This window comes from Typha angustifolia, chromosome 5 (assembly GCF_048772165.1).
Source record: "Typha angustifolia cultivar Huaian chromosome 5, ASM4877216v1, whole genome shotgun sequence".
Classification (NCBI taxonomy): domain Eukaryota; kingdom Viridiplantae; phylum Streptophyta; class Magnoliopsida; order Poales; family Typhaceae; genus Typha; species Typha angustifolia.
Genome location: NC_133243.1, coordinates 494709 through 519778, shown reverse-complemented (window position 1 = coordinate 519778; position 25070 = coordinate 494709). Strand labels below are relative to the sequence as shown.

The 25070-nt window shown below is 35.6% G+C and overlaps 3 protein-coding genes across 4 annotated transcripts; 1 reads left to right on the top strand and 2 right to left on the bottom strand.

The window, feature by feature from the left end:
- Window positions 1-2988: 2988 nt before the first annotated feature.
- Window positions 2989-8154, bottom strand: LOC140760172 (GATA transcription factor 20-like). The gene is made up of 7 exons (XM_073097010.1): window positions 7690-8154; window positions 7519-7605; window positions 7309-7421; window positions 5757-5885; window positions 4669-4774; window positions 3596-3667; window positions 2989-3308 (listed from the first exon to the last, which is right to left on the bottom strand). Exons 1-7 carry the CDS (start codon window positions 7975-7977, stop codon window positions 3234-3236), a joined length of 870 nt encoding a protein of 289 aa, XP_072953111.1. The 5' UTR covers window positions 7978-8154; the 3' UTR covers window positions 2989-3233.
- A 2091-nt stretch (window positions 8155-10245) lies between these two features.
- LOC140760280 (serine hydroxymethyltransferase 3, chloroplastic) lies at window positions 10246-19311 on the top strand. Of its 2 annotated transcripts, XM_073097181.1 has the most exons (13): window positions 10246-10476; window positions 11694-11837; window positions 11986-12247; window positions 14255-14450; window positions 14534-14708; window positions 14787-14904; window positions 15027-15139; window positions 15228-15350; window positions 17402-17506; window positions 17650-17736; window positions 17819-17926; window positions 18555-18627; window positions 18735-19311. In XM_073097181.1, the coding sequence occupies exons 3-13, from the start codon at window positions 12025-12027 to the stop codon at window positions 19007-19009; spliced, it is 1596 nt and encodes a 531-aa protein (XP_072953282.1). In that variant the 5' UTR covers window positions 10246-10476; window positions 11694-11837; window positions 11986-12024; the 3' UTR covers window positions 19010-19311. The 2 variants fall into 2 exon arrangements, with proteins under 2 accessions (XP_072953282.1, XP_072953281.1); XM_073097180.1 differs by lacking the exon at window positions 11694-11837.
- A 256-nt stretch (window positions 19312-19567) lies between these two features.
- On the bottom strand, window positions 19568-24943 carry LOC140760500 (KH domain-containing protein HEN4-like). The gene is made up of 7 exons (XM_073097481.1): window positions 24304-24943; window positions 23080-23508; window positions 22717-22968; window positions 21662-22033; window positions 20725-20798; window positions 20540-20651; window positions 19568-19905 (listed from the first exon to the last, which is right to left on the bottom strand). The coding sequence occupies exons 1-7, from the start codon at window positions 24859-24861 to the stop codon at window positions 19762-19764; spliced, it is 1941 nt and encodes a 646-aa protein (XP_072953582.1). The 5' UTR covers window positions 24862-24943; the 3' UTR covers window positions 19568-19761.
- Between the last annotated feature and the right edge of the window lie 127 nt (window positions 24944-25070).

Below are 25070 nucleotides of genomic sequence, written 5' to 3'. Positions count from 1 at the left end.
CATCTGCAATCTGAGTATGGTATCCTGAGTAGCCTATATGCTCTTGTGGTCTTCTATTACAGTGACTTCATCCTCTGGAGCATCAGAGGTCTTTCATAACTAAAAGGAAAACAGAGGTGTTCAAAGATTTTAAATATTGTTGGTATAATCAATATATTTTACACCCTTCCACATCAATCTTTAGTTATTATTCTGGAACAAGATATTGCCTTGACAGGATACAAAAGGGATTTCCTAACTGTCATCAAAGGTTCTACCTGGAGCAATTGTGATTACTAAATGCTTCAATAGTATAAATGAGTCCAACTAGAGCTCAAGTTTTGAGCTTGTTTACTAAACAAGCAGAGCTAGAGCCATCAACTGAAAACATTCTTTAATAGTCGGCAAATACATCAATGCAACTTTAAAAATTATAATCTTAATCCAACAACTATAATAGCCAGTTTTCATACCCGGTACTAGTTTTCCGGTACCGGTTCCAAAACCACATTATGTAAGAAAAAGAGTATATTAATTAAGAAGATTTAATTACGTGTGCCTACCTTTCTAATTTTCTTATTATACCCTTGAAGATCTTAACGATTAGATCTTCATCATCAAACTGATTGATAAACAATTAACTTTACGGTACGGAAGAAACGCTCTACACGGTTTTTTTTTCTTCCGTTAAGATTCCTCTCTTAAATATAATTATGCCTTAATTATAGGAGATATCATTTAATATTAAATAATTTAACTTTGATTATTTGGAGATAAACTTCAATTTAACTATAATTCTCTATCTCTATCTATTAAAATTTAATTTAAATCAATCTTAAACTAATGGGAGATATACGTAAATAATAAAAAATAATCAAAAAGATAAAATATAATTAAATTTTCATTAAGTTAATTATAAAAGACATCAATACCCTTATTTTGATATATATACATTAAATCTTTTATTTAATAAAATATTAAGATAATATAATTATCAAAAAATAAAGATAATTATTTACTGAACCGGTAATATCTTTCATTCTTATTATACTCTTAAAGATCTAAACCGTTAAATCTTCATCAAATTGATTGATAAAGAATTAACTCTATTACATTCCGAAGAAACTCTCTTAAGAGTTACAATATATAACAGACTATAAAGTCCTAAATAGTGGTGAGTTGCCATCTTTGATGAAATGAATGAGAGCCATAAACTAAAAACTACATTTTATGTTCCCCAGTCCTTGTTAAAACTTCACCAGCCACTGAAGATGATCCCATCAAAAGAACAGACAAGGTAATTAACCAACAGCCTCTATGCAAAACAGTAAGCAACAAAGTGCTAGAAAAGCTATGGCAATGGTGGAAGTACAAAGAGGCCAAGATGATCTAATGATAAGATAAAAAGAAAACTATGCATATTAACCAATATATATATAATCACCCAGGCCATGAGAGTCAAAAGTTAGGACAGAGGTGATTAAAAGGAGAAAGGAAACAGAACAACAAAGATATAATAATGATGTTGTAGTACTTCAAAAAGGAACACCAACCTCCCAATGCGGCGAGGATCATGTAGAAAAGATAAGAGGTACAGGGAGGAGTGGTGCTGAACTCTGCCCAAAGGTGGACCAAGCATTAGGGGTGAAAACGGTTAGGATTAACTCCGACCTGACCCGCTATCCGACCCGACTCGGATCGGATTCGGATTCGGATTCGGATACGGATAAAATTTTTAAAAAAAATTCGGATACGGGTCGGATAAATTTTTCGGATTCGGATATGGATATCGGATATCCGTTTACCCACATATTTTTTAAAATGATTTACAGTTTTTAGTTTGCTTATTTAAATAGTAAGTATAAATATTATTACTAATAATATATTATATATTATTTATAGAGATTAATTTCTCTAATTTTATATATTTGACATACAAAAAAATTATTTGTTGTAAAACTCTTAATAATTTTGTGTTAATTATATTTAAATAAAACATTATAATTATTTTAAATTTAATCAATATCCGTTTAAGATCCGATCTTTTATCCGAAAATTATCCGTATCCGTTTAGTTAGGATATGGTTTTAAATTTTGCTATCCGTCCAATATCCATATCCGAACTAAAAATACGGATCCGGATATGGATTGAGCGCTATCCGATCCATATCCGATCCGTTTTCACCCCTACCAAGCATGCATTCTTTTTTTCTACCACGAGATCCTCGATTAGCTTCAGAAGAATGCGATATACAAGCGATTAGCATATCACTTAGTAAGTATATGTTTCTTGGATGTTCAAAATAAAAGCCACAAGACTTGGCAAGAAACCCAGTTCGTTCATAAAAGGGGAAAAAAAAGATAAATTAGGATCATCATGCAAATCCTCGAAAGCCTCGTGGGCAGAAAATAGAGTTAATTTAATCAAATTTTTCAAAGTTTAATAACGGGAGTTTTGTGCCACCCTTGGACTCCTTATTTTCATGGGTTATTTGCATCGAAAGTCAGAGTTATTTTTTATATTTCTCTTGCACTTAAGATTTTCTTTTTACTTTTATTTCAACTTTGTCCTTTTGTGTGAATATATTTTCAAAATATTTTTAAAACTGTGCATAATTAAAATTTCATACTTTAAATATGAAATTTATATTAAAAATATGAATTCTGATGTTGCACTCCCACTCCTCATTTTTTTTGAAAAAAAAACTACAAAATTCTAATTCTATATAATTTTAGTAAAATATTTAGAAGATATGTATCTAACATCCAAAAGATATAAAACTAATTGGATAAAATCCGTGTTATCATGATCTAGAACTTTTGTATTTTGAATTTCTTCATATTTAAAATTTATCTACAGTGAAACAAAGAATTTGATAAAAGATTCATAGTTTAAGTATGAAATTCATAGTTTAAGTACGAAATTCATAATAATACCAAACGGGGTATAGCTGAATAGGATGCAGTCCACAATCCTGATCAAATAATTAACTATGTTGTGCACGAGTATTAAAGCAAGATGCTAAAAACTCTCCATTGTCATCTGTGAAAGCTAAATACAAAGATATGACAAAGCTCAGAGAGCATGATCCACAAGGAAACATTGTAGCACATCTTAACACCCACAGCCATGAGAAAGAAAGCCCTTAGATATCTTTATATCAATTTCCTCTGCTAATTTATAGTACAGAAATATAAGTTATAAGATGATAGGGTGATTCCGTAGCGATCTTCTCTTCCAAACAGCAATCTTCTCATGACGATGGATCATGACCATTAGCAATTATAGGAACTGAGTGCTGCTCGCCGACGACGGCAGCACTTCCGTTCTGTGGTGGGCAAATGAGCATAGTTTAGTAAAGTGAAGAGCTGAGTTAACCAAATGAGAACAAAAGTTCTAGCAAGTAACAGGGTGCATTTGTATTCCTAGTTGTTCCTCCAGGTGGAAATTCCCAGAATGCAACGTCTCATGCCAGAAAGAAACATGGATATGTGTGCACAGTATGTCACCCCAAGAGGGAGGTAAAAGTGGAAGTGCAACTTCAGATCAGTGATAGCATTTAGCAAGACAATGCATATACTAGAACTGTTCTTTGGTTGACAAATAAAGACTTACAATATCTTTTGGTTCTGATGGAACACTCTGGAGGGGCACATGTGGAGATTTTGAGAGGTCCCTCAATGTACCCTGCAGAATTCACAGAACAAAAAAGAAAATAAAGAAAGGAGACATAGTAAATAAAAGTTTTCGCAGGAAAAAGGTGTATATATATACCAAGTATCATATGACTAGAAGAATAAGAAAGCAAGGAACACAAACTTATGAAATATGAAATTCTAACTCCAGGTAATTGATTAATACTCAGCCAGCATTCTTCGTTCTACTAGTACTCCAAAAGACTGAAATTTCTAGAGGTGTTTGTTAGAATTTTAATTTGTAGGACGAGAAGCAGCCCAACTTAACTAGGTTAAGTTAATATTTTTGGGACCTTACATGTATCAAACTCAAGATAAGGTCCCATCACTTCTTGTTCCTGAATGCATATCTTGTTCACGAGATATTAGTCCCAACCTATGACAAGACTTGAAGATAATAGATTAAATGTCAAGGGTAAAATTGGAATAAATTTGACATGATATTAAAATTTATATATTAATGTTTATTTGAGGAGTAGGTAGTAAATTAGATTAGAAAAAAAAATTTGACGTTTGGTTACTAAACCAGGTTAGGGGTCTGAACCAATTCAGGGACCTCCCCTGAACTCAAACCAAACAAGCCCTAACTAACTGTTGTTCTATGTAAAACTTAAAACTTGATATTATGAACAGAGCATAGTCAGTAACAATTGTATTCTTTATTTCAAGAGATAGGATTGACATAGGTTGGGACTAATATCTCGAGAACAAGATATGCATTCAGGAACAAGAAGTGATGGGACCTTTTTAGAGAGTTCAGAAACAAACAAGAAATAAACTATAAACACAAAATGCAAACAATTCAAGCTAAAAGTATTTAAGCCAAAAATTCTTTTCGATAATCAAGAAAGAATATATATAATTGTCTGCAAAAAGATAAGTCTAATACTTTGACAAACAAATACAAGACAGGATACAGGTACAACAAACATACTCTATGCAGAAAATGAACAACAATAAAAGAAAAAACTAAGTAATAAATAATATTTCTACCTTATTTGCCCACATTAGCCCACAAGCATTGCACAATGTCCTTGGCCCATTAGGTCCACGTCTCATCATTGGTGTGGACTTTGCACTAATGCCACAATGATGGCATCTAGCAAATTCAACAAGAAAACAAAATTAAAAAATCAAGATACAACAACAAATATCTTATACAATAACAGAAAGGCAAATTCCCACAACAAGAGCAGCAATACCAAATGCGAAGGATCACAAGCAATAATCAGAGAGACAAAGATTCTTAATTATGTTGTATGAAATATTTCTGTTATTTATAACAACTGAAAGTTATGATTCCAACAAGGTTTAAGTGCTAGCACTACTAAGCAAAGTAAGCATTAACAGGGGAATATATAGAAAGCATTTGTCTTCAACTTGATTTATCTATCCATGAGACTTAATGGACTCAATGACTGCAATTTCTAATTTCCTATAGCAAATGGTGCACTAGGAAGCAAGATCCTTACCTAGGTTTCTCAATTAGATGGGGCAATGAATATGATACTCTTCCGCTATTTCATGGATAGCTTAGGAAGCACAAATTGACACTTCATTGAACAAATTTTTAAATAAAACAAAAATGTGAACATGACTTGGGCAATAGACTTTCTTTTACACAGCTTGACTTATTTCCAGATTTGAATTTTGAAGGAAGTCAAATTAAGGTTCCAAGTCACAATGACAACTAATGTTTGCTAATACCTCACATAATATTTTGGATAATTTGTTGCAAATCACTAATTTTCGCTGATGGACAAATTGGAGAGATGCTTAGAGATATAATATAATAAATCAGAAATTACAGGCATAGCAATAATTTCTCAAATAAAAACATGCAAAATTATAATTGTATATTACATATACATGTATATACTGGATGTGTTGTATCCTTTTGACTTTCAACATTTTTAACATATTGGCATATCTGTATCATGTAACTTATGTTTTCTCTATTAGTCAATTCCTCATAGATAGTGATAAGTTACATCAGGATTCATTAACAGAAAATCACACCTAAGAATTTCACTATTAAACAATATAGAGCCAGAAACAAGAGAAGCAGTATAAGGCCTTACTCAGAAGCGGATGCAGGGCGACCTTCCACTGCACCCCACTGTGGGGAACCATCTGAACTTGTAACAACTGATGTTGCATCTTCAGGCTTTGATTTTGATGATGTGAACTGACCTCGGTTACGTTGCATCCTATAATCATATAACGAAAGAAGTGTAAATATTTACAGCAAAAGAAGTAATTATCTCAAAAAGTACCAAAAGTTTGTGTTATACGGCTACAAGTTCAAATTGTAAGCCCAAAGGATGAAATAATACTTATGTATCTAAGTACCACAGACAGAAATGTTGACGAAAAATAAAATAAAATCAGATAAAAAGTAAAAACCATTAAAAGGAGTGGTGATAAATTTGAAAAAGACAGATGAAGACTAACGTCAGTTACGAAAAAAACCTTCTATAACAAATTGGGAATTGGCATACATGCACTATTCCCAGGGCTACAAGTCCATGAAAGTATAGACAGGTTAGCAGAAACAAAGCCATAATATGTATTGCACATTGGCACTCTTCCTACTGCCAACCAGAAGCAAACACCAGCTTTCTAGTTCAAGTACCAATATCAGCAAGTTTGTCCAAGCACACAGATTTACACTGAGAAGCTTGATGATTGTACAATTTTCTTGAACCATACTAACTTAGTGATTAAAAGGTAGGGAAATGTGTGTTAGATCGTTAGATTTTCACTGTAAAAAAATAAAAAAGGACCAATTAAATGATGCTAAACAAGACTGGTTGATGAATGTCACAAATATTTTCCACTTTTTTTTTTAAAGTAACTAAACATTCTAGGCATGTTACTGTCTAGTAAATATTGGTACTACTATTCATTTCATATCATAGATAGGTGTGATATACTTCATTTAACCACTATAACTTTAGAAGAAAAGATGTAAGAATTTTGGACAGGACTAGCATGCATTTTAGATATTTCTTAGATACTTTATCCAAAGAGATAAAGATTGTAATGCTCACCAACAATGAAACATGTGCATATCCAAGAGACAAAGTTAAAGAAAAAATCAACCAACTTTCCTTTATATTTGAGGCATGGATGGGAAACAGTTTCTCCTTTTGATTAATGTTGACATTTGAATAAACATAACATGTTAACTATTCCTATCAGAAGCATAATTTTCAAGAGGATGAACTATAGGTCCTCCAGGTTTCATCTTGTATTTCCCTTGACTGAAGTGATCAACACATAAATCAATATTTGTTCTTTAACATTTCACAGTTCACCAGTGTCAGGGAATTTCTATAACCATGCAAGAGGAAATTACAGTTTAAACATCAGAGAATAAAACGACATATATGAGATGCATTAAATTTTGTATATTGATGTTGTGTATAAGAAAATGAAAAGGACAAGACAACTCCAACTACCACCCAATCAGCATTCATGAACCTTTTTCTAACAATAGCATTCCCATTTTTTTTAAAAGGTTTCCATTTGCGATATTAACGTGATCACACACATAATAGCACATTAGATAAACTCAAACGTGTTATTTAATTGAAGGGAAAGCTAAATATTGCAGCATCCATCTCCTACCTGAGAGCAACCTCTTTCCTAACAGTGTACCGTATCTTCTTATCAAAGTTCCTCTCTTTCCTTTTCTCCCGGAACCTCATCAGCGAAGCCACTCTATGTGGAAAATTCAAACGCTGTGAAACATCAAAAAGGCACAGCTAGTCTAAATGAACACACCCCAGAATCTGCTTCAATTAACTACCAAATTTAAACTAAGATTTTACGAACTACCTTATTATACGTGTTCGAAGAAGTCGGTGCTGAACCCAACCCAGTAGTTATCTCCCTTCCTCCAAGCAACAAAAGCACAGCTTGAACCTATCAAACGCGATTCAGAAGAGTGTCTTGCAAGTCTAATAATTCCATATCCACAAGGAATAAAATTTAATTTTTTTTTTCCACCTTCTCGGGCGAAACCGAATCGAACACGTAGACCTCCCCCTGGAACGAAAGGGTTAACTGGTTGTTCCCGATCGGATGCGCGACCATCGCGTGCGGATCCACCGAACCATCCGCGTCCATCCCCACGACCTCCAAGGCCATCTCGTGCTCCTCCTCCTCCTCCTCCTCCATCCCACTGCTGTGCTCGACGGCCCCGCCATGGCCGCCTCCGCCCTCGACGTGCGATGGGGCGCGGCGAGGCGGGTAGGGTTTCCCATCCGACGGCGGATGGATCGGGTGGTCGCTCATCTCGAAGCAGAGGAACTAGAGGAAGAAATCGAGGGGGGGAAACAATAGAATAGTTCCGGATTCAAAATTTTGAAGCCGTATCGAACGATCCAAGTGAAAAGGAGAGGAAAGGAATAGATCTGGTTCGTTGGGGAAACCCTAGGATTTCGATCGAGGAAGGGGAGACAACACTTAAAAATCGAGTCTTTCCGTAGGATTACATTTAGAATAGCATGGAAATATAAAAGGTGACGTCAGGGTGGAAATATCCTATTAAATCACGACCGTCCGATCGGAATCATACGGTGAGATCATCTCGTGGTCGAAGCGGGAACCGCGTGGTTGACCATCTCACCCGTACTGTCCCTGTCGTTAGAAGTCAATTTTTAACTCTCTTTTTTTTTTATTTTTTTATTTAGATATTTATTTATTTTTGTTTAATATCAAAACGAGAATTAATTATATGGCTAATTTCACCAACACCCCTAAATTTTTGAAGCTTTAATATTGTGATTAGGATTAAAATAAGCTAATTACTTGATTTTATTATTTTCTAGTCCAATTAGGATTCTTGGGTCTAGGTTTTGGGCATATCTATTTAAAATAGAGTTCTAAAATGAGCAATAAATAAACAATAGAGGAGTTGTATATTTAAAGTAGAGCTGTGTTTATTGAAAAGAATAATAGAATAAGGTGAGCAATAGAGAACAAAGGTTGGAACTATGTGATATTGTTCTAATATCTTGGGTTTTTCTTATTTACTTATGTTTATACTAAAGATTTTGGCTTAGGTTTTGAGTGAGATTTAGAAGATGTAGAACGAAAATTAGAAGATAATAGAGATGTAAGCTTTGCAAGTAGGGGTGAAAACGGATAGGATACGGATCGGATAGTGCTCAACCCATATCCTCCGGATCCGTATTTTTAGTTCGGATACAGATTCGGATACGGATATTGGACGGATAGCAAAATTTAAAACCATATCCTAACTAAACGGATACGGATAATTTTCGGATAAAAGATCGGATCTTAAACGGATATTAATTAAATTTAAAATAATTATAATATTTTATTTAAATATAATTAACACAAAATTATTAAGAGTTTTACAATAAATAATTTTTTTGTATGTCAAATATATAAAATTAGAGAAATTAATCTCTATAAATAATATATAATGTATTATTAGTAATAATATTAATACTTACTATTTAAATAAGCAAATTAAAAACTGTAAATCATTTAAAAAAATATGCGGATAAACGGATATCCGATATCCGTATCCGAATCCGAAAAATTTATCCGACCCGTATCCGAATTTTTTTCAAAAATTCTATCCGTATCCGAATCCGAATCCGAGTTGGATAGAAATTTTTTATCCGAATTCGATCCGAGTCGGGTCGGATAGCGGGTTGGGTCGGAGTTAATCCGACCCGTTTTCATCCCTATTTGCAAGTGATATACTCGTCAGACCTCTTCTCAGTGTTAGCATTGCAAGTGATGGATCAGATGGAAATGGTGGCTTACAAGCAATCACCATAGGTATGAGCTGTTTTAGATATGCATGGATTTCTATATTTTGGGTGCTCTTATCACTTATGTTATTATTGTAGGAATTGGTTTGAAATATATAAGCCTTATGATAGGCGAACGATTCTAATAGAAAATGATGTAGCTTGCAAGACAGTTGGAATCGAAACGATCAAACTAACTATGTCTCACGAGATGGTAAGAACTCTTAAGAACGTAAGATGTGTTTCAGATCTAAAGAAATACATCCTATTTCTATAAGTGATCTTGAGTTGAACGAGTAATCTTATAGGGAGAGTAGTTATCACTACTCACATTGAGATGGGTACTAACGCAACCACCTTACAGCATTCACGTCTTAGCCATAACGGTGAGCTAGATCTATGGGAGCTTCATAAATGCAAATTACTTAACGGGATAAAATTATGTAATCTATAATTTTATAAATATTACTTATATAAAAAATGGTTACGAGTTTGTTGATTTTGATCGTACTATTTGTTATGATTGTGAACTTGTTATTACAGTTGTAAATTGTGATTAGGGCTTTTAGAAATACTTAGGGGACCGTGAGGCTCAACTCGAGCTTTAAATGAGTCGAGTGGAGCTGATATTTTTTGAATATATTATCGAGCCGAGCCGAGCCGAGCCGAGACCGGCTCAAGCTCAGCACGATTAGGCTTATATATTATATTATATTATATTATATTATATATAGATATATAACAGGTTTAGAATGAAGTGTATATAACAAAAAACCCTAAACCTCACTAATATCCCTCCCCAAACTCTCTCAGCTGAAACCATCTCCACCTTCACTATCGAGCTCATCTCCACCGAAACCCATCTCACCTCCAAGCGCCCGTCGGCCATCGCCACCGAAACGGTATTTGGCCATCTCCAAGCTCCAAGCTCCAAGCTCCCATCTCCAAGCTCCACTATTTACTCTAATTTTTGCTCACAGGTTTCTGTTCACCTAGGGACATCCAGGTATCCATAAAGATTTCTTGTATCAGTTTAGGCTTTAGAGTTAGGAGAAAAGTTCATATCTGAATTTATAGCAAGCGTTAAGTTGATTCTTCCTATTGATCTAGCACTTCGATGTGAATTTTCAAGCCTGAACTACTTCGATGTGCCGTTAAATTTGTCTATAAGACTATAATTTAGCATCATTTGAACATATTAGCAAATATTTTGTACTGTTTCTTGATTAACTAGATAACTTCTTAAGGCAAGTAAGTTTTATCATGTCCTCTGCCATTTTTTTTTCTGTTCAACTCTGTTTGACTCTCTCATTTGCAGTCCCATGAGCCGATAAGCTGAGCTTGAACCTCATCGAGCTGGAGCCGAGCCGAGCTAAGCCTTTTCAGCTCAAATTGAGCGAGCTGAGCTTTTCCATCTCTTGAGCTGACCCCAGTTGGGCCAGCTCGCTCAAGCTTGGCTCGTTTACACCCCTAATTGTGATCATGTAATTTAGTATTTTGGTGCAGTGCAGTTTTAAATTTTTTATCTATACTACATTAGTATATATTATATATCATATATAGTTATTTTTATTTTTTATATATTAAAAATGCTAGATCATCTTAGTGCCTACCTTCTATCTAGGTGCTGTGCTGTGGGGTGATCGCCTGCAACCCGCAACCTGCTACCGCATTTCAAAACACTGCTAAAATTTATCCTGCTTGAAGCAGAGAAGAAATTTTTTCCTACAGATTGATTCATTTTTTCTTTCAAGTTATTAAAGTCGACTCTTTTGCAAAGGAATAAGAGGATTTTGAACAAGTCGCCTTCTTTTCATATACACATATGACTACTAAGTCCTCTCAAATAACGTTTATGTTGTTATGGTTTTGAATTTAATAATTTTGATCATGCTATTTATTATGGTTGTAAATTTGTTATTATAAATTTGAATTGTGATCATGTTATTTAATATTTTGGTGTAGTGCACTATTAAATGTTTTAAGTATACTATATTAGTATATATTAATATCATATATGATTATTTTTAATTTTTGATACATTAAAAAAGCTAGATTGTCTTAAGGCCCACCTTCTGCCTAGACGCTATATGCGGTGGGGTGATTGTCTGCAAACCGCAACCTGCGATTGCTTTTTAAAACATTGCTAAAATTTATCTAGCTTGAAGCAGAGGGGAATTTCTTTTATTAAAGATTGATTCTTTTTTTTTTCTTTCTTTCTAGTTATTAAAGCCGACTCTTTTGCAAAGGACTAACAAGGATTTTAAACAAGTTGCCTCCTTTTCAAAGAAAGAAGAGGATTTCAGATATAGAAGTTAACTGCAAAAGAAATATTTTTGTCGTATGAATTGTTGATATCTTCTGCTGGTAAGAGTAAATGATGAAAAGAGAGAAAAAAATATAATAAAGAACAAGCTTTGAATTTAAAGAGGATGATATTTGTAGTTTGTATAACCACAAGAAATAGCTCATAAATTTTTCCAAATTTTTTCCTTTTTTCCTTTTCTCTTTCCAGTGAAGGAGAATAGACACAGTGCCACTGAAAGAAAAGAAGATGTCTGCTTACAGTGCAGCTATGATGGGTTCTATTCAACAGACTGCTTGTTGGACCAAGTATTCTAGCTTACGTTATAATGTCCTTGCAGCAAACAAATCTCTGCATCATTCTACACTTAATTATGTCAATCATGGCCAATCATGCAATGCGCTTAGTGTCAGGGGAAGCTTGACCACTGGAAGACCACCTTCTGTTTCAGTCCCTGACTTGGATTCAGTAGGTATGTTTTAACTTCCAACTTGTATATTGTGACCAGTCTCAATAATAAAGTATTATCTTCCATTACTTTGCTAAACTTATTTATTGGGCCATGCAATTATTGTGCTATTTCTGTCACACCCCAATCTTTGAGAGCAAGGGTGCAAGACAACAGCCGCACACAGTGTATGTGTAAGGCCTATATCCACCAGTCAGATTATAGTGTATAACTTGCAACATTCCTAATGCATGAAATATAATGAGGGAATACCAAAATGATGTCATAAGAACCTGTAGCAAAATTTAATAAATAATCAAGTCAACATTTCCAACTACCTAAATTTTCCACTTATGTAGAACAATCAATAAAAATCTAACTTATTCGATCCAATTGAAATGTTTTTTAAGAATTTAAAATGTTCATTTTCAACATGGTTCATGCCCCAAGTTAAATTATTCAAAAAATTCAACCACTCAACTGTCTCACATACACTTCCCATGTTTACTCATACTGATCAACATCCTCAGTTCCTGAAATCTACATTTAAAGATGAATTTAATGAATCACACAGCTCAGTAGGTAACAACCACATCATGTATAGACCAAGCAAAAGGTTTTATGGTACTAACTCAAAATAACACACCACCTGCAATTTTGTAATTATAAGATGTATATTATGTAAGTAATATATCAGATTTTAAGACATAATTAATCCCTAATGTTTTCGGTTATAATTAAAATATAAAAGACTTATTATCCTCAGTATTATCCATAGAAGAAGATATATTATTAAATAAATAACTGCCCTAGCAAGTAGTTAAAAAGGCATTCAATCATAAACATCACAGTCCTTATAACTTCAGTGACATAGGTCCGATGTCCTAATGATCAAACAATAACCTCGATGATCTGGGCTCCATGTCTATTAATGATCAAACTATAACCCGATGGCTTAGGTCCGATACCCGATATAGTAATGACTAAATGCCACCTGATGGGCAATTATAAGGCTCCGAAGAACTCACATTTCATCGTGTCCAAACTCTACTTAGCTATATCAAGGTTTAGATAAGAGTACATCATACAAAATGTATAATATTTGCTTATTCCTAGAATCACACATAAAACAATCTAACACAACAATTTTTCTTTAATCTAGAATTTACACACTAAACACTGTAAATAATGTAATGAACATATAGTGCCAATCATATTCTTCTAAAAAGTCTCATATTGTATGAAACATAGCTTGTTGTTATAATAGAAGGTATGCAATCTCTCACATTATATCCATGATTTGAAAATCAAATAAAACTATGAAATGAACGAGATATTAGAGGTACCTACCTCAACAATAGATTTATAGAAGATGACCAAAAGTCATTAGCCATGTCTCTTAATCAGTCATGTCCGCTCCTAATTAAAGTAAGAAGAGAGAGAGATAGAGAGACAGAGAGACAGAGAGACAGAGAGCAGTTGCAAATGAAATGGAGTAATAGAGGAGGAGAAGAAGAAGAATTACTTGAGGTTGGTGATGTTGTGGTGAGATTGGATGACCTAGAGGAGTATGAGAAGTCATGGCAGCGTCCAATACCTTGATAGGCAGCCTTAGGGTTGCCAAAACGTGAAGAATTGAGTGGGTTTCGAATTTTATTAGCAGATTTTCAAAAAGGCTGCTCAATTTCTTAGATTTAATGAATATGTCTTTATTAAGAAAGAAAAAAAATTGAACTTTTATTCTTACAGTTTTGGTCCATTTCCTTACTAATATATTTTAATTGAGGTGACCCTGTCTCATAAGATCATATAGGAATGTAAGTTGTAGTTCTCCAGAGTATAGAACAACCTAAGGAATACTTGAATTAATATCCACGAGCAAGGAAGTTGCTAAACCATGTTTTCATAATGGAATAATATGAGTGCTTTTGTCAGTTTTATTATAGCCTGATTTTAGTTATTTTTATTTGATTGGAGGAATCTCTTTCATTTTAGGAAATACTGAACAGAATTGTGTATGACATGTTTCAGGAATTTTGCAAAGTTCCACAGACTATTCCTTGAGGGATGCGGATCCTGAAGTGCATGCACTAATTGAGAAGGAAAAGCAACGTCAATTCAATTGTTTAGAGCTCATTGCTTCTGAAAACTTTACCTCGCGAGCAGTCATGGAAGCATCTGGCTCTTGCCTCACAAACAAATATTCTGAAGGATTACCTGGTAAAAGGTAAAAAATTGCAACTTAATTTGAAGTATCTGATTAAATCTTCATAACAAAATTGATCGCTGTTATGTATGTATCTGACACAGGTACTATGGAGGCAATGAGTATATTGATCAGGTTGAGAACCTTTGTCAGAAAAGAGCTCTGCAAGCATTTCACCTTGATGAGAGTAAATGGGGTGTAAACGTGCAGCCACTGTCTGGTTCTCCTGCTAATTTTGAAGTTTACACAGCTTTGCTTAGACCTCATGACAGAATAATGGTGACATTCTGTTATCATTTCATGCTGTCTTTTCTTAGAAGTCCTTCCTCTCAGGATAGAATTTGTATATAACCACAGGGTCTTGACCTACCCCATGGAGGGCACCTTTCTCATGGGTTTATGACTCCTAAAAGACGAGTATCAGGCACCTCAATCTTTTTTGAGTCTATGCCATATCGTCTTGATGAATCTACAGGTGATACTTTCTGACATCTGCTAGGAAAGTTGAATTGCTATTTTGAACAAGTCACTTTTTATGCATGCCTTTACGTGTACTGAATATCTGCTTATATTGAATCTCCTTTTCTTCATGAGCAGGCTATGTTGATTATGATATGCTTGAGAAAACAGCTATTCTTTTTCGTCCAAAGCTTATTATTGCTGGAGCAAGTGCATATCCCAGAGATTTTGATTATCCTCGTATGAGGAAGGTAATCTCTTATCTGCCATTTGGCTTTATATTATTAATATCTGTCCGATTATGTTGCTAATGATTAATGAAGATATATCTTGATTTAGATAGCAGATGCTGTAGGTGCATTCCTCATGATGGATATGGCTCATATCAGTGGACTTGTTGCTGCTAAAGTAGTTGCTGATCCCTTTGAATATTGTGATGTGGTTACGACAACGACACATAAGGTATGAATTAAATTAGCTGCAGCTCATATACATAATCAAGCAATTTATGTTGTTTGGAATCATATTAAATTCTAATCTTTATTCAAGTGGAAATGGGCGACTATGGAGATAGCAACAATGTTGTCGACCTACCCAGTTAAATATTTCTTCTTAGACAGTTAATACCTACTTAGTACTTGGCACCAAGTTCGCTCTTCACATAAACCTACCTAAATTTAGTATAGTTTATTGGAGGAAAAGTTTAAAGTGATGGTTTCCAGCATCTTATAACATGGAGTTTCTCTTTTTCCTTTTCCATTCTTTCAGATTCTTAACTTCAAACATGCTAAAACATAACCTCCAAAGAAAAGGGCATAAGAATTTCCCCATAAATTCCCAATTTACGTACCTTAAATTGTATATTATCCTTTCCCTAGGGTGGCAAATCAGTTGAACAGATTCTTATAGTGTGATGCTAGATTTTCAAAGGAAAACGAGGTTGCAACACTTGAAGCATAATGTATGGTAGCATTTTCTTTTCCTATTGAAGAAACATAGGTCTAGGCCTACCTAAATTATCCACTGTTCCAAATCTCCCAGAAGTTGACTTTCATTATAGTAGTCGTTGAGTACTTCAATATTCCCCCAAAACCTTTATCTCGTAGGTTCAAATATTCGGCATGATTTGGTTTGCAGTCTACAAAAGTTATTGGAAACCAGATACCAATCATTTCCTTCCAATTATCATCTTGTGCTTGCGTATCATCTGTGTTTCTTCTGGGAGTTGCTAGCAATGTTGTTGACTTCTCAATTATAAGATATTAGCGTCAGCTTATTTCTTTTTGTAGTTTTCTTTTTTAGATTCCTTATTCAAAACAATGAACTGAAAAACTAAGGTGCCAAGGCATGGTATGGTTGGCGGATGCATGGCATAAGATTATTCAGAAAGTTCTATTGGTCCTTCTTGTCTTCGGGTAGTGGTGTTTGCCAAGCAATTGAATCCATACTATTCAATATTTGTAACCCTTTTTCTTATGATTTAGTTTTGATGTAGTTCTTCTGTGAAATTATCCTCCATAGTTTCATGATACTATCTGATTGCGATTTTCTATTTTTCTGCTTGATCTATTGATGCAATTCATAGAACACTTGTAAATTGTCACCAGTTAATTTTGTTTGGGGTCCTTCCTTCCATATAAATGCTCAGAATTGATTTCTTGCACACCTTACTCAGATCAACCATTTCTATGAAAGCTGATTGGCAGCTTCTTTTTTTATTATTTTCTTTTTCCTTTTCATTTTGACCCACAAAATAAGTCATCTTAGATGGACATAAAACTTAATTTGGTGTGGTGCTTATCTTGGCCCCAGAAATTGTGATGTAATTCTTGAGCCAATGAAAAAAAGCAACCTGTGAGGTTTTCTATCAGTTGGGAAGGTCACACTTGCCTGGTCCCTCAAAAGTGGGTTTAAATCTGATATTGATAAGATTCTTTGCAACTTAATGACTTGCTGTGTATATTTTAGGGATGGTATTCTTCAATGGCATTTGAATGTGGTACCTTGATAATTTTTATGCCTTATCAAGAGATATTTGGTTATGGAGAGAATTCACAGTTCTCTCTTGGTTAGATTTGTCCCCCTATTGTCAAGTTATACTCATTTGAAAGAATGGCAGTGTCCTGGAAGATAAAAGAGAAAAAAAAAAATCATCTTTTGTGCAGGTCAAATGCTATATTTATCACCCTATTTTCATGTGAAAAAGAATGTGCACAACACATGATGCATCATTTAATGCCTGCATGTTCAGTTCTACTCCTATCTGAATTTTCACATCTAAATCCTGTTTTGAGCTACCATGCTTGCTGATAAGGATTAGGATATAACATTAGAAAGTGTACATTCTTTGACACTATTGGATGTTGCAGATACATGTAATAGAAAATAGTTTATTTCCAATGGGACTTTTCTTCTTATTTCAATGCCACATTTCTAGTACTCTATCATCCTTCCAGAATCTTTATGCATGATCTTTTGCTTTCTAATGTGATTTTATATTTTTCACAATACAGTCCTTGCGAGGTCCTCGTGGTGGCATGATATTTTACAGAAATGATGCAGTTCTTGGTGTTGACTTAGAGACAGCGATAAATAATGCCGTATTCCCAGGTTTGCAGGTAGTACTTCATTGGTATATCTAATCTAGTCTGTTCTGTACTCTAGTCCGATATCCAAGTAAATCCTCGAGTACTTATTTGATTAGAGTACATCTATGATACAAAAGCATCATGACTAGCTAGAAGTAATCAATGTCATTCAGGGTGGTCCTCACAACCATACAATTGCTGCGCTTGCTGTATGTCTGGGACATGCTCAATCAGCTGAATTCAGGGCTTATCAGAGCCAGGTAAATCACATCATTTTGTTTCTTGTTCAGTTGGTGACAATATTCTTTAACAGCCAAGTATAATGGTTGTTTGTGATAACAGGTTATATCCAATTGCAAAGCCCTTGCATCCAGAATGACAGAATTGGGTTACAAGCTAGTTTCTGGTGGAACCGATAACCACCTTGTTCTGGTGGACTTGAGACCATTAGTAAGATTATTATTAATTTATGTGCTCGATTTTACCTGCATAAGCAATTTTGTGTTCTTCTAAGCAATACTCAGAAGTTCATTATGGTAACATGATCTTTTAAATGCTAAATACCTTTTCCTTTTTCTCCCTGATGAACCAGAAATACTTGTTTGCTTAAAACTGGCAAATTTATGCATGTGCTCCAACTGCAGTGGTTTTTTTCCTAGAATCTTACCAAATTAAAGGAATGCAAAGAATAGGTGCCAGGATGTTCTAAGCAGTGTGTTGCAATATTATATCTTTGTTCTAGATGTATTGTTCATGCGTCATTGTTGGATGTACCCAGAATATAAGATCCACCTTCATGTGGTAGATAAAAGATTCTGCAAAAAGAAATAAAATGCTGGATGCTTTCTATGAAAGAACTAAAATGCTGGATGCTTCCGTTAGGCCTTGGTGACATTAGTGTGGAGAGTTGACTAGCATATACATGCTTTCTCAGGTGGGGAGCCCAATAGAAACATCTAGCATTTCTTATCTTATTTTGCTAGCAAGATCTGAAGTTTTCTGCACTCTTGGATGTGGAGGGTTAAGAATAGATGGCCTATATTGATTTTTATTTAGTCTGTTGACTGCTTATTTTTAGGATATTGATGGTGCTCGGGTTGAGAAGATTTTGGACATTAGTTCAATCACGCTCAACAAAAACTCAGTGCCAGGTAAATATTAACATTGTGATATAACCATGCTATGATACTTCTCTCTTTTTTCTTTCCTCATTAATATATTCTATTACTTAGGCCTTAAAATAATAATGTTTTTGAAGGTGATAAAAGTGCACTAGTCCCTGGAGGCATCCGAATAGGGACGCCTGCAATGACGACCAGAGGACTTAAGGAGACGGATTTCAGACTTGTCGCAGAGCTCATCCACGAGGGCATACAGATCGCTCTCAAAGTTAAGGCTTGTGTCAAAGGAACAAAGCTTAAGGACTTCATGACCTTTGTAGAATCCCCAGAGTTCTCCTTTAAAGAGTCTATATCAGAACTCGAGACGAAGGTCCGGGCTCTTACAAACCAATTTCCCATCCCTGGAGTATAGAAGGAATGACTAGCCAAATGGAGGGATCATATCATCAAAACCATAAAAGATGAAGCCTTTTGTGGACTGGGGCACACAAAATCCAGCGCATGGAATACAACAACCAAGCATTTGTATTCCAACTTTTATGGTTACAATCTATGTGTTAATTAACAAGTTAGACAATGAAGCCACTGGGGGAAAAACAAATCATTTGATAGTTATTGTAAGAGGGCCCCCTCTGAGACCCAGGTTCAAAAGAATTGTTATCCTACCAGTGGCCTAGCTATAATTGAGTTTTAGACCAAACTAGACTTCTTTTATACTTTATTTGCCCAAATAGATTATACTCTAAATTTAATATTAAAAAGGATGCATCTTAACCTGTTAATCTTCTTTTTTAAATTAGCCTTGCAGCACTAAACATCTACCCTCAAGGTTCTTTTTGTTGTAGCATAGACCTATCATCATATTAGAACTATCGGCAAATTTCTTTTCACCCTCGTCTCTGTTATGAACCTTCTCCCTTTCCAGTTTACTATTATCATCTTGAATCTTAAACAGCTATTATAACTCGCAAGAATCCAATTAGTTTTATTCACATGTTTGTCCTTGACATTGCTTCAATTCTAACAAATAAAACTATTGCAACTGAAGTAGAATTTTATAGCACAGAAATCAATCCTTTTAACACCTTCATTCTTGTGAATACCTATACAACCTCCACTCCCCCAATCCTTCAAGGTGAAGGCGAATCCAACAAAAGGAAAGAATCAAGATGGAAAAAGTCCACAGAAGATAAAAGCATGGAGAAGGCTTTGTGCCATTTTGGTCTGATCTGGGGTTCCATATATAGTGATTGTTCCTATTGTTTCTCCAGGCTTTCGGTCGTGAATTGTGACAATAGCACCTGACATCTGCCAAAAAAAAAAAGAAGGGCAAGTTAGAGATACATAATTCTTACCGTTGACATTAAAAATGTACCGAAGTTAAAGATTATAGTCACAAACTCTGCATTCTGAAAACAGATACTGAGCTGAACAGCCAATCACTTAAGTCTTGCTCTAAGAAACCATGCATTTTTTTGTTAAGTGAAGATATGATTGGCTAGATAGGCATAAATGAGTTTTTACAATGTTTTGAATCTATTGCTGTTACTTTAAATCTTTCTTTCCAAGTAAAGAATGAAATGATCTATCCACTAATCATGTCCCTTAGTTCCCTTGATGACCTAGTTATTAGAAACTTTTAACATAAGGTTGTGTTGTAAAGTTATGCAGATAAATTTATAGCCTAATGGAAAGTTTAACACATCATACATGAGAAACAACTGAAAATACTAAATCAAAGAGTAACTGTGATATCCAGAAAAGTATGAGATTCTTTATCCGCAGTCCTCTTTCGAGGGATAAGAACATAGTTCGTTGCCAATGTTCTCTTCAATAAAGGATTGGAAGTTTGAACAAAGCTTAAAAAGCTAATATTCTTTTTGATGAAGGATTTGAAATACATTCGATCAGATTGGCTATCAAATTTTCATAAAATAGATACCTTTCTGATCTCATCAAGATCACTGCCATTTTCTCCATAAATAAATCCCAAATACTGCTGAGGAATTATAACTTCTGTTGTCATGCTTGCTGACATATTTATCTGGTTTCCACTGTAAATGAATATCAACATATATGAGACAAAACGAGCATGATAGGATTTCCAGGGTAACAAAATGAACATACCTTCCTATTGCTCCTCTGAAATCTGAGCCAGCTCCCCCATCAGGAAGGCCTCTCTGATTTCCACTGCCTGGTACCTAAAGAGAATAAAGCAATTTAAAGACTTTAAGTCCAGAGTAACAAGAGGACTACAAGACCATGTGTGTAAAGAAATAGTTTTGGGCTTTTGGCATGTCATCCATTTTGGGACTGTATATACCACATGTTCTGTAATATCTAAATGCAATACAAAAGAATTACGGAATCATGAACTACGATACAACAAGAGACAAGGTGTAGCAAAAGTATGTTCTTCACCTTACTACTAGATCAAATATTTAATAGAAAATGATATCAATATCATAACAAAGAAGATCCAAATTGTAAACAACAATACAACAAGAGACAGGTGAAGTACTAAGATATTATAAGATCCTACACAAATCATATTATTTAGGCACTTGTGCCAGAATCTTATAGTGTTTAAATACCAAGAATGCACTATATAATGACAAGGTTTAAAATGTAAACCAGAAAATAAAATATCCAAATGCATAAGAAAGATTAAGTTATATGCTACCAATCTAGATTGAGGGCTGCTGTTTTTTCTCCTAAACAGAAATATTTGATAACAGTATACCACAACAGCTACTGATACCAGGTATAATGCACAAGTCTGAAAAAAAAATGATTTGTTCATAATCTCATTTGCAAAATTCTTGTCATTTTCGTCATGACAGAAATATACCTTGGAAAAAAGTAAAAAGAAAAGGACACAAATTCTAATTATCCAGTTGCGCATGGTGGAGCTGCCCATGCAAATTCCGACAATGGAAAGGACATATCCAATTATCCAGACAAGATGGTCTGACTGTTTTACTATGCACAGCATCCTTGCAATAATCACAAACTAATACAATAAACCAACAAAGCAAAGTTGGGTGCTGGCACAAAGTCTCACCTCAGGAGCCCATGATCTTGGTGAAGGGCGATCTATAGAAGGGCGAGGCCCTGTATTTTGACAAGCATAAGAAAAAGGGGGTTGATCAACCCGGAGATGATCCACAACACGTGAGAGAGCTGGCTGCCGATCTATGGTATCAGAGAGAGCAAAGGAAGGCTCAGCACCAAGAGAGAGCCCAATTGAAGGATATCGTCCAGGAGTTGTTGGCTCTTGTCTTGATCTAGGCACATTGGGAGGGAAATCGGGCGCTCCAGGTGAATAGTGGGTCATGCCTACACTTGTATATGGTCTCACCGGAAAAATCGTCTCTCGAATCCTGCTAGTGATTTGAAGCAATGCATCCTGAACAGCTTGAAAGGTACCACTCACCTGCAGCAAACCACCAATAGTTACATTTTTTTTCCAGCATAGGTCCTTTGGAGGCTTACTCCTGTCATTGCATTTCCAATTTTCCAACAAAGATTAAGGTTCACTTCCAGTCGTAACTCCACAATTACAGCTCAATCATTTCCAAAAATCAGTTACAGTGACTATGCAATGACAGTGAACTATGTCTAGTATCATACCTGTCATTCTTGCCATCATTTTCTCTTTGACAAATGTAGCACACTCTCAAGAACGTTGGAAAAACAATTGCCTAATTAAAAAGAAGAAAAGTGTACAATCTCCTTTTTTCAGGGACACATTCAGTATAACTAAGTTTCTCAATGAAACAGGGCTTTATTACCTTTGGTAAAAGAAAAAGAAAAACTTAGGTTACACACTTATGCAGAATGACTATTTACCAAGCAATGAACCTCTAAAACCTCATGCAAATGAAGGAGCTAATGAGTAAGAATCCAATCAAAGTTATATTTTGGATTCATGCACTTAAAATTCCAGATAGGAGAGAAGAACTTGCATCCATGGATGATCACTTTATAAATAGAAAACCATAGTAAGAATAGGCATGTCCATTCAGAGGACCTCTACAGGTGAATAATCATGTATAATATAAAAAGAACAATATTAGTAGAAAGCATACATTTATGGGATGATACAAGTGTATGTACCTGGACAACTTCATCATTTGCTTGAGCACATTTTGGGACTTGTTCCTTCACAAAAATCCGAATACTAGCACCAGTTTCTTTTCTCATTTCTGCAATAATAGTTCCACCCACACCCAAGAGACAACCAATCTGCTGGGCAGGAACAAGAAGCCTAGCAGAAACAGCAGAACCTTTATCATTTCCTGCCTCTGCAAGTCTAGAGTGTACACGAAGGACAGCATCTTGAGCCGGAGAATGTTTCAACTCAGTGTTCTGCACTAACCAGCGCCTAAATGATTTAAATATTGAGACTTACCAAAGAAATGAATGACTATAAAGTTGTACCCATCTCTTCTTTAACAGAAGTTGGTCTCCAGCACTCACCTCACGTGCAGATATCACAATAACTCTCTCATCTGAATCTGAGACAATATCAACAACCTTGATGGAAGCACCAGTTTCATTTTGCAAAGCCCGAACAATAACACCTCCTTTTCCGATGATGCTACCTACTCTATCATGCGAGCACAACATTCTGAACACAACTTCCTCTTCAATAAACTTCCTATGCCTAGAAGCAACAGTGTCTACTCCGAGGTTTGATGGGTGCCCCTTAAAATGATAATCTGAGATATGCATACTTGACATCCTTTGACTGTAAGGATCCACTTGTACGGGAGAACCAGTTCCACGGGCAGTTGCCCCAAATGGCCTTGTAATGGCAAAGTTTACTGCATCTAATCTAGGGTTGTCCTGAAGACAACTCGAAACAGATAATAGTGCCTTCCTTGCAGCAAAGAAGCTCCCGCTAATCTAGAAAAGTGTTTTCTATAAGCTTACTGCAACTCCAAATATAGAAAATTGACCTACTATGACAAAATTGGCATTATCATAATGTAGTTGCAACGAAAGAAGAAGACTTCAAGTAATACTACAAGAGACATAGATGACAAGATTGACTAACTAATAAACATAGTGTTGCCAGAGATTAACAAAAAGGCAAACAGACAAACATCTTGCTCATATTATGCTGCGCAGAAGTTGCACAAAGCCATCTCCCAACAATGTAGCATTGCACAATTCAAAGATGGGAAAGCTCTAAAAGAATTAAAGAATTAACAGATTTTACAATCATCTGCCGATCTAAAATCAAACTACTAAGAGTTGATGCAAAGTTTAGGCATCAAAGGAAGATTAGACACTAGAGGATTTGCAAACGCTAATTGGTGAGCATGGTAATCATTTAAGCTTGCGGCACCCGGAAATAACCACTCGAGAAAATCCTGAAGACCATGGCACAGCCTAGAGGAGAAAGAGAAAAACTGACAACTTTTGCTTTAGAATATTTGTTATCTTTCTAAAGTGCACTTTACATACTACAACTGGCAATGATCTTTTTTTCAAACTCTAAACCTCGCAGATGAAGATAAATTCCCCTCAACAAGGTTGAAACTTTTGGTTGATCTTCACAATTGAATGGGAGCTTATTCATAAACCAAATGCCTCCTAGGTCAAACTAACTCCATATCCTTTGTCACATTCACATGTCGAACCTCACACAGTTAGGAACCAACACCAGAATACAACAGGGTAAATTCAAGAACTCACATGGATCAGCTCATCCCCCGGAGCAGCGCATGGGGGCACCTGGTCCTTCCCGAAAACCCTAATCTGTGCTCCGCTCTCCTGCCTAATCTTCTCCACAATCTTTCCCCCTTTCCCGAGCACGCAACCCACCTGACTACCCGGCGCAAGAAGACGGCATACCACCGGCCCCTCTACCTCCTTCTCCTTCGCCTCCTCCTCCTCGACCCCAAGAATCCGCTCAAAAACCCGAAGAAGCGCCCTTTGCGCCGGTGAAGCCTCCTCAGAAGAGGCGGATGCCTCCTTCTTGGTGTGGAATTCGGCGGCAATGATGACGACGCGGTCGTCGGAGCCGGGGACGGGTTCGTCGAAGCGAATCTTAGCTGTGAGGTGGGGGATGATGGGGAAGATCGAGTTGATGCGCTCGGAAGGGCACAGGACTCGGAAGAGGGTCTCCGAGGAGGGTTTTAAGGGAGGGTTTTGCGGAGCACGAAAAGAGGAGGAGGGGTGCCGCCTTTTCGATCCGGCAGAGGAGGGGGTGGTGGGCGAGGGTTCGCCGGCGGCGGCGGCGTCGTCAACCATGGCTCTCTCTCTCTCTCTCTAAAACCCTCTTTGGCTACTCGTTCAGTTTGCTTTCACTCCGTAACATTTCGCACCCTCCACTTTCAATAATTTACTATTCACACACATTCACTGAGGCTTTAATTTTTAATTTTTAATTTTTATTTTAAATTTTAAATTTAAAATTAAAAAAAAAAAAGGAAGAACTGAAATATATTAACATGTTAGGT

Bases quoted from the DNA above. Each gene is read 5' to 3' on its own strand.
- LOC140760280 (XM_073097180.1), top strand. From the start codon at position 12,025: ATGTCTGCTTACAGTGCAGCTATGATGGGTTCTATTCAACAGACTGCT. The intron at 14,451-14,533 runs GTAAAAAATTGC...TATCTGACACAG, and splicing joins GAAGGATTACCTGGTAAAAG to GTACTATGGAGGCAATGAGT. The intron at 17,737-17,818 runs GTAAATCACATC...TTGTGATAACAG, and splicing joins TCAGGGCTTATCAGAGCCAG to GTTATATCCAATTGCAAAGC.
- LOC140760172 (XM_073097010.1), bottom strand. From the start codon at position 7,977: ATGAGCGACCACCCGATCCATCCGCCGTCGGATGGGAAACCCTACCCG. The intron at 7,606-7,689 runs GTGGAAAAAAAA...CGCGTTTGATAG, and splicing joins ATTCGGTTTCGCCCGAGAAG to GTTCAAGCTGTGCTTTTGTT. The intron at 5,886-7,308 runs GTAGGAGATGGA...ATATGATTATAG, and splicing joins AGGAAAGAGGTTGCTCTCAG to GATGCAACGTAACCGAGGTC.
- LOC140760500 (XM_073097481.1), bottom strand. From the start codon at position 24,861: ATGGTTGACGACGCCGCCGCCGCCGGCGAACCCTCGCCCACCACCCCC. The intron at 23,509-24,303 runs GTGAGTTCTTGA...ACACTTTTCTAG, and splicing joins CGGGGGATGAGCTGATCCAT to ATTAGCGGGAGCTTCTTTGC. The intron at 20,652-20,724 runs GTATGTTCATTT...ATTCATTTACAG, and splicing joins TTCAGAGGAGCAATAGGAAG to TGGAAACCAGATAAATATGT.